Source organism: Micropterus salmoides, unplaced genomic scaffold, assembly GCF_014851395.1.
Source record: "Micropterus salmoides isolate LMB-PRFRI ecotype aquatic unplaced genomic scaffold, ASM1485139v1 Ms_hic_scaffold_16, whole genome shotgun sequence".
Taxonomy (NCBI): domain Eukaryota; kingdom Metazoa; phylum Chordata; class Actinopteri; order Centrarchiformes; family Centrarchidae; genus Micropterus; species Micropterus salmoides.
In genome coordinates, this window is record NW_024040707.1 from 33,160,382 (window position 1) to 33,172,606 (window position 12,225).

The 12,225-nt window shown below is 44.9% G+C and overlaps 1 protein-coding gene across 1 annotated transcript; it reads right to left on the reverse strand.

Annotated features, from left to right (window-relative positions):
* Positions 1 to 1,441: 1,441 nt before the first annotated feature.
* On the reverse strand, positions 1,442 to 11,841 carry LOC119904971 (solute carrier family 2, facilitated glucose transporter member 1-like). The gene is made up of 10 exons (XM_038721612.1): positions 11,824 to 11,841; positions 10,628 to 10,720; positions 9,129 to 9,289; positions 8,800 to 9,040; positions 3,985 to 4,147; positions 2,503 to 2,690; positions 2,263 to 2,367; positions 2,079 to 2,180; positions 1,798 to 2,001; positions 1,442 to 1,648 (listed from the first exon to the last, which is right to left on the reverse strand). The coding sequence occupies exons 1-10, from the start codon at positions 11,839 to 11,841 to the stop codon at positions 1,442 to 1,444; spliced, it is 1,482 nt and encodes a 493-aa protein (XP_038577540.1).
* Positions 11,842 to 12,225: the final 384 nt, after the last annotated feature.

A 12,225-nucleotide genomic window follows, 5' to 3' on the forward strand; every position in this document is an offset into this window, starting at 1 on the left:
TCTCTCCCTGTTTGACTGCAAGATTTCAGATTCAAAACAAAGTGCAGCTCAGCACAAAGTCCCATCATGTTGCAGAAAGTTGTAGGTCAGCACACAGACAGCGGGCGCGCATGTTGCTAGTTAGCTTTAACTAATCAGCGTCTGTAAAGTCGAGACTTTGGCTGTTAAGGAGAAATGAAAAAACAGTCGATCAATTTATAGGAACAGAATGGTTTGGTCTGGGCACATCTACACACATCGTCTTTCCATCACTCCCTGGAGACTCACTCTAACCTTTAAGTCTTCACCATAAATTTGAATGATTTACATTATAGGGACTTCTGTTATGAGGAATACACAAACACACATGCACTCCTTCAGCAGTTAAATGCATAAAAACCTCTTCAAATTCAGTCTGAACAAACTGAACAGAGTCAAACTTTTTACTCTGCATCTTAGCAAGTTAAAATTTTGAGATGTTGAAGTTTCCATTCAAAATGTGCATAAAGTAATTTAACAACATTTTCAGAAAGTTAGCAAAAGAAAACGTGAATGGATGCCCTGAATGCAGTGAGCTCATTGGCTGATGAAGACAAACAGCTGGTGGAGCTGATTCTCCAGTCAGCTGCCGTTCAACCACCACAGAAGAAGACGACACACCGAGGCCACGTCATTAAAAGAGCTGCAGTCAGAGTTCAAACGATGGAAAATGTGGAGACCTTTTTGTTCTCCTCATCGCTCCTCACACAGCTGATGCTTTCAGTCACTGCTTCATGTTACTGCAGCGTTTATTCACCAAGACTGTTTCTGTTTATCCACAAACTACCTTCCCACCTCGGCTGAGAGGAAAAACATTTCCAGTGTTTCCACTCAGGGCTGTTTAATTGAATATGTACATAAAACAGGTAGATGTAAACATTATAGTTCAGACTTAACTCTAAATATTGAGCAGAATCTATGACCTTGAAAGTAAAAATTACACAGCAGAGATTTTCCATCAGAGAGGGAACATGCTGCCGATACTGCCACAGAGAGCGGTGCACCAGTTTTTAATGGTGTTTACTGGCACACTGGGATACTGTGGTCCACTTTTTAACAATCAGAAAAGGTTCATATTTCTATCTAACACTTTGAACCGGATCCTTTAAACTTTTCAAAAATAGAAAATGCAGCTGTAAAACACCCATGAAAAAGGAAACTGAGTTTCAAATTATATACAGAAGGTTCAGCTTTCTATTCTGAGTAAGAACATTACAACACAATATAACTCTATCTTCTGCATCGGCCTCTCACTCACTTCAGTTTAAAAGCCAACAGGACCAGTCAGGAGGACCGACAGGAGGACCGACGGTGATCTGCTCAGTCCGGTCATCTGTGTGAAGACTAAACCTCGTGTGATACTGACACTAACATTAGTTTACGAGATGCAAGATCCCAAGTGTAACAAGTCACTTTGCAGCTTTCAAAGGTCGGGGTCATCCCCCCGGAGGGTGTTGAACTCTTCAGGGGCCGAGTACCTGTCGGCACCCTGACCACCTGACTGTCGGAAGCCCGCTGCGATCTCGTCGAAGCTGCGGCCCTTGGTCTCTGGCACCTTGAAGTAGGTAAAGACGAAGAAGCCGAGTAGCAGGACAGTGAAGATGACAAAGACGTAGGGGCCACAGAGTAGCTGCAGGGACATCAAAAGCAAAACGTGATTACTTTTTAATTATAGGCACAGCTGCAGTAATAAAGCCTGTACATATATAATGCTATAAAGAGTCAACTGTCAGGATGTTTCTGGACTGCAGATGTACACTGGAAATGAAGCTGTCTCACCTCAACATACTGAAAGCACATCCCCACTAAGAAGTTGGCTGACCAATTAGAGAAACCAGCAACTGCAATGGCAGCGGGCCGGGGCCCCTGGCTGAAGAGCTCGGCCACGATAAACCAGGGAATAGGGCCGGGGCCGATTTCAAAAAAGGCCACAAAACTGAAGATTGCCGCTATGCTGACAAAGGACATCCAGTGGAAATGGTCCTGAGGAGCACAGCACAGAGGCGTTCAGTCACTTCATGTGAAGAGTGGATGACGTGACGGTGAGTGCTAAGACTTACCAACAGTGCCAAGGCAGCGGTTAGAAAAACAGCTGAGACTGCCATGCCCATCAAACCAACCAGGTGAAGAGGTCTCCTGCCCGCACGCTCCACTACAAACAGCTGCAGAGGAGGAGGGAGAGTATTAACCAAACATCCTGCAGGTGAACATCTGAGGCTTTCTGGTTTTTAAAATGTGACTTACAGAAACCACAGTGAAGACAGTGTTGACCACTCCTGTACCAATGGTTGCATAGACGGGCTGGGACACACCTGCTCGCTCAAAGATCCCAGTCGAGTAGTAAATCACCTGAAGAGGTCGACAGTTACTTTACTGTTTCTGCTGTTAGTGTGGGTTAGACATCAGACTTTAGACTGCTAGAACTGCTTCTTGACTTGGACTTTGAAAATTGATTTACTTGATACTTGAGAATTTTTGACTTACAGCGTTGATTCCAGACAGCTGCTGTGAGAGTTGCAGCATGACAGCAACAAAGATAGGCTGGCGGTAGTTGGGGGAGCGGAACAGCTCAGGGATGGTCACCGTCTTCTCCCTCATCATCTGCTGGCTCTCCTCCTTCATCTCTTGCATGTCCTCGCTCACCTCATCAGTGCCCCGCAGCTTCACCAGAACTGCAAATCAGAAGTTCACGTCATACCACATCCACGTCGGCCTGGAAAAGGACTTACAAAGCTGCCACACAGCTGCCTGATACGCTTGGCAGGATATATGCAGTCAAACAACAATAGTAGCCAACTGTCGTCAACCTTTCTGGAAGCCTTTGGTGCCAGAGAATCCCACTACATGAACTTGTAGAGAAACTACAATAACTTGTAGAGAAACTGCAGTAACTTGTAGAGGAATTACAGTAACTTGTAGAGAAACTGCAGTGACTTGTAGAGAAACTACAGTAACTTGTAGAGAAACTGCAGTAACTTGTAGAGGAATTACAGTAACTTGTAGAGAAACTGCGGTGACTTGTAGAGAAACTGCAGTAACTTGTAGAGGAATTACAGTAACTTGTAGAGAAACTGCAGTGACTTGTAGAGGAATTACAGTAACTTGTAGAGAAACTGCAGTGACTTGTAGAGAAACTACAGTAACTTGTAGAGAAACTGCAGTAACTTGTAGAGGAATTACAGTAACTTGTAGAGAAACTGCGGTGACTTGTAGAGAAACTGCAGTAACTTGTAGAGAAACTGCAGTGACTTGTAGAGAAACTGCAGTAACTTGTAGAGGAATTACAGTAACTTGTAGAGAAACTGCAGTGACTTGTCGAGAAACTGCAGTAACTTGTAGAGAAACTGCAGTAACTTGTAGAGAAACTGCAGTGACTTGTAGAGAAACTGCAGTAACTTGTAGAGAAACTGCAGTAACTTGTAGAGGAACTGCAGTGACTTGTAGAGAAACTGCAGTGACTTGTAGAGGAACTGCAGTAACTTGTAGAGAAACTGCAGTGACTTGTAGAGAAACTGCAGTAACTTGTAGAGAAACTGCAGTAACTTGTAGAGGAACTGCAGTAACTTGTAGAGAAACTGCAGTAACTTGTAGAGGAACTGCAGTAACTTGTAGAGAAACTGCAGTGACTTGTAGAGAAACTGCAGTAACTTGTAGAGAAACTGCAGTAACTTGTAGAGAAACTGCAGTAACTTGTAGAGAAACTGCAGTAACTTGTAGAGAAACTGCAGTGACTTGTAGAGGAATTACAGTAACTTGTAGAGAAACTACAGTAACTTGTAGAGGAATTACAGTAACTTGTAGAGAAACTGCAGTGACCTGTAGAGAAACTACAGTAACTTGTAGAGAAACTGCAGTGACTTGTAGAGAAACTGCAGTAACTTATGCACACACACACTGTAGTTTCTCTATGTGTATATATTTGTGTGTGTGTGTGTGTGTGTGTGTGTGTGTACATGTGTGTCTCACTGCTGCGGGCTTTGCTCTCCTCGTTTTGGTTGATGAGGAGGTATCGGGGGCTCTCGGGGCAGAAGGGCAGCAGGGCACACTGCAGCACAGCCGGCAGTAGAGTGAAGCCCAGCAGGAGGGGCCACAGGGAGGCGTTCCCCAAGAGGGATTCAATCCCCAAGATCTACACAACACACACAACACCCTGCTTTAACAATAAAAGTATAATGTATTTGACTTTAGTATATTAGTTTTCTATTTTAGGATGGCCAATAACATCTGGCAAAGAGACTGCCGATGAAAACTAGCCTGTGGCTAACTCCGGTACATTTACATTTGCTTTCTTTGTTGATCATTGTACATTGTCCCTTTTCAAATAAACAGCAACAAAACAACACCGCACGGGAGCATTGGATCTGTTACCACTGACACGAACGATTTTTCAGGGGGGCAGACACGGGGATGGGGGGGCACAAACAGACAGCACAGAGAAAGGACAACCCCTGTAAGAGAAGGGGGAAAGGGGGATGGAAGGTGGGGACAACAGGGAAAAGCTGTGGGAAACACCAATTGCAGAAAGCAACGAAACCTGCAATAGAACAGAGAGGGGGGCTTGGGGAGGAGAAAAACAACAACAAACAAACACAAACAAAAAAAACAATAAAAATAATAATAATAGTAAAAGACAACCAGCTGAACAGCAGCAATAAACAGCTGACATATTAATGACATATTAAGACAACTAAGAGAACAATGAAAACAAGAAACAGCCACACACACTAAATAAGCAACACAACACAGCCACGAGAGCTGGAATAATAATTAATTTAAATAAGTAACTGAAAGAAAAGCATCAGGAATAGTTCTACCAGGGACAACCTACATTTGTTTGTGTCTGTGTGTGTGTGTGTGTGTGTACATGTGTGTGCGCATAAGCCTGTTAAAGAATGTAGTTGTTAGTGAGAGTGGGACGCCACGACTGTGCCACACCTACCCCAGCAACAGGCAGGCAAGAACCCCAGTAGCCAATAGGGGTGGGAGAAAGAAAAAGAATAAATCAATCAAAAAAAAAAAAGACTCCCAGATGCACCGCGATGCAAACGCAGAAGACCCCGACCCAAATGCCAGTTGACAACGTAATGCCGACGGAACGCAAAAAGCGTAACCCGCGGAAGAGCAGCACCCGGACCGACCGCGGCGCGCACACAACATAGACCAGTGCTCCCCCCCACCCAGCACCCCACCTCCGCGCAGTGAACAACCAAAATGCCCAAATGTCACGCAATCATCAACACCAATGCACAAGTGACGAGCCCAACGCGCACACTGCGCGAGCACGGCGACACCCATGCCCAGCAGCCCCCCGCAAATCCCGCGTGCGAGGTCGGGCAAACGAGAGAGAGCAAACAGAACAACACGACAGCCAGCCAGCGGAGAGAAACACCAGCAGCAAGTCCCAGCCCGGCAGCAAACGCACCGCACATGTCACCGTGCACCCGCCAATAAAAGTCCACCGTCCCCCCAACCGCCGGAAAAAACTAAGGCTGCCGGCGCCAGCTGACATCCCCCATGCCCAGCGCGCCCCCCGGCCGCCGTGCAACACCAGCCAAACCAGCAACGAGGCAAAATCAACCAGCTCAGCTGCATGCCACCAACAACCCACCCACCCGTCAAGGGCCGAGAACTCCAGGCACAAATCCAGAACAAACCGGAGCACAGCCCTGCCCCGCACCCACACTGCACATCCCGAAAACTAACTATATACCTCAGTATCCAGAGGGGTCCAACAACTGGCCGACAGAGAAATGGGGAAGCACGGATCCGAGGCCAATGAAGCAATACGGGGACGCAAACAGGTCCCTCCCAGCCAACGAGGAGATGCCTCCCCCGGACTCCAATGCACAAACTAAACGCCCAGCAGCCATTCAGACAATCGCCCCACAATCCCACCGTAGCCCACCAAACCGCAATCGGATCAACCTGCGCAGAGACCCCCACCCCCAGAAGCCAGGACACCCTGCGACCCCCCAAAGTGCAAAGGACCCCAGACCGCATGTCCCGGGGGAAGCTGTACCCCGCCCCAAGGAACAGCAAAAAGCCGTGCCGGGAAGCTCCCTGCCGCCAGGGAGCAATAACGCGGGAGAACCAGACCAACGGTCCCCCAGCCCAGCCAGAGGCAATGACAGCAGCCCCCCGAGGCCGATCTCATCCCTGGACATCCCCCCCCCCCAGTCAAGCACCACCAAGGAGGAGCACCAAAACCTACCCCGACAACACCGGCCATGCGCCCCAGAGACTCCCAAATGCCCCCACCGTGAGAGAGTTGGCAGGGGGAAGCAGCGGGAGCCTCACCTCTGCCGAAGAGGGCCCAGGCGAGGAGAGGAGACAACGGGCCCCCAGGCCCAGGGACACACCACCTGCCCAGAAATGAGCAAAGGCCACAAGCCCGAGTCCCCAGAACCCTAGGTCAAGGGCGGGCCCCTACGCCAGGGGAGACACGAACGATTTTAACACCAGCTGGCTTTCTGGTCTTTACTCAGTGTTTGATGTTGACATGTTCGAACATCAAATAGTGCCTAAAATCTTACATTTGCAGGTTTATGGCAGTGCAGATACTTTTGCAGGTGGGGAGGGGGGTGGCAAATCCCCCTCATGGCCCTAAAAAGGCTCATACTGGCCTCTAAACTGGTAACATATGTCAAGTTACTTGACTAAAGCATAAAGCTTCCTGCAAATTCTTTTGCAGAAATGTGAAAAAGGATTGAAACGAGGGCTGTTCTGATGTTGTCACTTGAGGTTCCACTGTTGGTCATTTTACCTTCAGACCTGACGGATGCATCATTACGTTACCTTGTAATGCAGCCAAGCATTGTTCTATCCCACTGAACCTGAGAGGTTTACCTGCACACAATAATCTAATTACGGTCATTACTCAGACTAAGGCTTTACTCCAATTACGACGTTTACTTGGTCTGCTTTTAGGAACAAGAAATTCGTTTGTAGCCTAAAGAGTCTTTACAAAGCACCTTTCATACACAAAACACAGCTAACAAAATAAAAAGTTAAGAGCAGACAATTTATCCAAAAGTCTAAATATTACAATACAGTGTGACCATGTTTATATTTATTTATTTACATCTAAAATCTATACATGAAACTGTAAAAAGCTTTTCAACTGTCAACATGGAAACTGCCTTCAACAGTAGTCTTTTTATAGTTGGAGGAAATGATAGACAGGATTTAAAAGGTCGGTAGTTTGTAACAGCTAGATAGGATGAAAAATCAACTATTTTGCATTACCAGGAAAATAAACAAGACAAGAGCAGACGCCTTGATGTCAGTTAAGACCTATAAATAGGACCTGCTCCAGACCGGTCAGAAGGTCCATGTAACCAGTAACCGGAAGAGGAATATCAGAGATAACAGGGACGCGCCAGGGATCCTGTTGGTCCTGATCGTCTGCGATCCTCTAAAAGTTGCTGCCGGGCAGATTCCCTTCATTGTGGTTTGAATGGCTGTGTTTAAAAAGCAGGAGTGAATCTAAGCAACATTATATCCAGTGCCAACATCGCTGACTTCAGCTTCTTCAAAATATCTCTGGGGAGTTTGAATGACCGTCCTCATCAGGCTCGCCACTACATTCAAGAGACATCTTTTTGTTGTCTCTTTTATCTGTTTCTCCCTTGTGTCCATATTATGAATAACATTAGCAAAATTGGATAAAAAATGGTTTGATGTGTTTACATGAGTTTATCAGCATGATCACATGATGATAGTGTGGTGCCTCTACCTTACTCTCTTTAATACCTAATTACCTTATGACTGGATTATTGTGTACATGTAAACACAGAGACTTAGACTTCAAAAGTAATCTGTTGAATATTATTCTATCAATCTTTAGAAAATAACGTCCACTAATTAAGGAGAGTATATAATATCCAGACATAGTGCAAGCAGTGAATAAACGTGTGTGTGAATGCAGATGTAGTGTAAAAGCGCTTTGAGTGGTTGAAAAGACTAGAAAGGCGCTATACAGAGCATTTACATTTAAAAATGAGTTTCTGACCGTAAAGCAGTATTTTAGTGGTGATCAACGTGTTGTGTAAATGCTCTGAACAATAAAACACATCTTCTTTGTAGCGTCCACGTTGTTTCCACATCCCGACTTAAAAGCTCATGAACATACCGAAGTCGGAAGAACAACTTCCCAACTCAGAGAATGGGACCATCCGAGGAGCCAGTTGATCTACGACAAAAACACGTTAGTGTGTCCTGAACAAAAGCTATGTCTACTTTAGATGATTTCATATCATGATGTCACAATGTTGTTTTTTAAGAACATGGTGAAGTTAACCTTAAGGTTAACAAGTACAGTGCCTCCTAGTAACCATATTATCTGGGGAGTAATAAGGTTAAAAAGTGGACTTTATCAGCCCCTACTGGAGGCCAGGCTATCTAGAGAGGACCTGATACTCTGCTCGTACTGGAAATAATTAGCAGTACTGCAACCCAACCTTCAGCCTCGTCCACACGGGAACTTGGCGTTCCAGCTTTCCAATTTGTCCTCCACTGAAGCCTTAACTTCTCGTGTGTCGTGCATGGACAGAGCTCTTCTCTCTGAGGCAAGGAAACTGAATGTGGGCTCGCTGGTGGTTCTCCCGAAGCCTGACCAAGGCCTTTTTCTTGCTAGCCTTAGTCAGCCACATCGTTGGGGAATCTTTGAGATGCTGAGGTTTAAAAATTCATTCATATTCTTGGTTGTAATGGGTTATCTCTGAAACTACAGAGGTTGGGAAATGAAGAAGGAAATCATGGTTCAGGGGTTAAGGGTCTCACCTGTGCCATAAGGATGCCAATCACTACACCAAGCTGATGCAGAGTGCCTAATGCTCCGCGGAGAGTTGTGGGTGAGATCTCCTCAACATAAATGGTAACAAAGCCGGTGGAGAGGCCGGAGTAGAGACCCACTATGAAACGTCCAATGATGAGCATCTCAAAGGAAGCAGCCAGCTTGGAGAAGCCCATCAACACAGCAGCGATAACGGCGAGCACATTGGCCATCAGCATGGAGTTCCTCCTTCAGAGACAGGAAGAGCATTCATTAATGGGTCAGTTTTAACGGAAGGTGTCAATATTAACGTTGTTGGCCGTAGGAAGAGTCGTACCTGCCGAAGCGGTTGACAAAGAGGCCGACGGAGAAGGAGCCGAACATTCCTCCCACAGAGAAGATGGCCACAGAGAGCGACCACAGAGCTGTTACAGTGGTCTGAGAGATGGACTCTGAGTGCCTGCCTGTCCATGTCTCATTGTAGAAGCTCTCGATGGTCTAAAACACAAAACAACCACAGCAGGATCAGTGCCCACGTTGGGTCATCACATATTACTGATACACACTGAAGGGGTCACATGAGCTCAGGCATTAGTCCACCTGCACGTACCACATCTTTAACTTGCCTGGTAACTGAGCTCCTTAGTGCATTATCTGATTAACCTGCTCCCTGTCATTTCAGGTTTCTGTCAGACCACCTTCAGAGGCAGCTGACAGGCTCAGAGGCTTGTCAGGTGTCTCAGAGACTTACTGTTGTTTAACATGCAAAATAAAAGTCTTTAACAGGTGACATTGTTAGAGCCCCAGAAGCTCAGGAAAGGATGTATCTCTCACTTCTTTTAAACATTTTTTCTGTGGCCTTTACAATAATAACACTCTGTGCTGTAGGAAGCCTGCATATGAAATGGAAATTCAAGTTCAGTAATTACAGCTGTTGCTAACGGCAAAGAGAACATCTCTGTATTTGTGTAGAAAACATATTGAAAGTGAGGGACACTGCGGAGTATGGAGTAAGAAAATATAAACTATTGGTAAAGTTTGAACATCACTTTTCTGAGTACAGAACTGAACAGTTCAGTCCAGTTAGCAGCCAAGGGGGGCATGTCGACTAAAAAGTGTCAAAAAGTTCAAATGATTCTCTGAGTCTCCTTCACTCGTCACTATGTGCTCACAGCCCTTTAACCTTACAGGCACTTTTTGCCCCAGATTCTGCCTCTCAGGCAACTTACAAGCTGGCCTGTTTTCTGGAGGTTAGTGGGGATGTCTGCAGTCACTACTCTATTTGAATTTGATAATTAATCAAATTCTAATGGATCAGTCAAAGATAATACAGTAAAGACAGTAAAGACAGTGTTATCTGTAAAGTATAATATAATGTTATTTATTGAGTTAATTTATTGTTCAATTCAGTTCAGTCTTTATCATCCCTTGAGGGGAAATTCAATTTCCAGTAGGGCAACAGAAAACAAGCAAACATAAGTGAGACATGGGACAAAACAAAACAGCCAATCTATTTGTTCGTCCGAAAGTACTCAAACATTTGAAATGGGAGCCTCATAGTCAGCAGTAACCCTTTAGGTGCAAAGGGAAATTTGAATGTTGACTTTGGAAATGACTGCTTGAACTTTTTGTTAACCATTTTTCATAAAACAGCAGTATTAGTCAAAAGTCTCGATCAATATCAGGTAATTACAGCTGAACCCAAATCTTCACCCTCGTGGTTTATGTGTATCACATCATGTTTAAATCTTAACAGTTTGAGATGATGGTGATGGTGATGGTAAACAAAATCACTTCTCTCTTTACACACATAATCTCACACAACTAAATACTCACCTTCTGAGGAGCATTGATGACGCCTGTGTTGTAGCCAAACTGCAGAGAGCCAATCACAGCTGTCCCCACAGCCAGCATCAGCTGGGGTGTCACCTGTTATTATCACAGAGGAACACAGGCAAAGACTACTTACACACACATACATGTTGTAAAAGTCTAAAAGGTTTAAATCTTCTGTGTCCTAACAGTCTGTAGTGTCAAAGACATCCAGCACTAATTCAACAGGAAACCTCATACAGCCACTCTGTTCTGTATATATAATATATTTGTGAATATTGTACTTTTTGTACAACTTTTCTACATATATTTCAGATATACATTCACCAGTTGCTTTGCGGATGTTGTTTTACATACAAAATATAATGATGAGCATATAATTATTAAGAATAATTAGATTAAATGGCACCAATAAAGAACCAAACATTAACATTGAAAACAATTTCCTCTTGCAGAATTAATAAAGTATGTCTTCTTCTTCTCTTCTACTTCAACCTCAACCAACTACAAGAGGAAGGTTCTGGTGTTAATACATCTGCAAAAATAAAACACTGACAGGCGACATTCTGCTGCATTTTACTTGTTGCAACGCAGTACTATTAGACTAAGAAGCTACTTTCTTGCAAGTAAAGGGCCTGAGTTTCTCACTACAGCGAACAAAAGGTTAGCTTTGTTCCTCTTTGTTTCATGTTTCTTTAAAGCACCAAAGTATGCTGATTCCTTGTAGAACAGCAAAACATCATGAAAAACAGCTGCACGCAATAAGAATGAAATATAATGTAGTTATAACACAGTGTAGAACTGCGACACAGAGAGTAGAATGTCGGATAATGACGCTGATGTGAGTAAACAGATAATTAGGTGTGTGTGTTTGTGTGTGTGTGTGTGTGTGTGTGTGTGTGTGTGTGTGTGTGTGTGTGTGTGTGTGTGTGTGTGTGTGTGTTTTACTATGTTGGTTGAGTCCAAAGAACAGGATTTACTAAATTTGTGGGGACCAAAATGCTGGCCCCACAAGTTTAAAGGTCTGTTTGACGGTTAAGACTTTAGGGTTCAGGTCCGAACCAGGTTAAGGTTATCACTACACTCACTGTGTCCTTTAGTCAGAAGGTGCTGCTGTTACCTGCCAGCATCACTGTCTGGCTCACGCCAGTCCCCCACAGCTGATTAGTTAATAATACCATCATGTATTGATCTGTTACCTGGCCACTGCACTCCATCCTGGCTGCTCGGATCAATCCCAAACTGCAGACTTCGCTTCCACACTGTGAAGTAACCCGTCAGTATGTTCTGCTTCCTACAGAGGCATGTCGGCATGCTGCTGTCTGCAGGCTCATGACTGGGAACATGTCTTCATCTCACCTGCTGAGGTAAGCAGCTTAACCACGTCAGCACTAAGTGGATCCGAACGAGCAGGAGCAGCCCTGCGCTGACTGGCTGAGAGGAAAACAACCCAGTGCATTATCAGAAAGCTAACACACGGACAGATTAACATCCTGGCTTCAGGATGCAGGCCACTGAATGTAGGATCACCCCCTGTTACCCTGTTGATATTTGTGGCTTTGTGTTAGGGTATCTGTGTGTTGATTATATTTGTGCTCGGT

What these genes read in the sequence shown, in the direction of transcription:
- LOC119904971 (XM_038721612.1), bottom strand. An exon ending in TCATCAATGCTCCTCAGAAG is followed by an intron (nt 9,290 to 10,627) that starts GTGAGTATTTAG and finishes TTTGTGTTTTAG; the next exon opens with ACCATCGAGAGCTTCTACAA. An exon ending in CTGTCTTCACTGTGGTTTCT is followed by an intron (nt 2,181 to 2,262) that starts GTAAGTCACATT and finishes CCTCCTCTGCAG; the next exon opens with CTGTTTGTAGTGGAGCGTGC.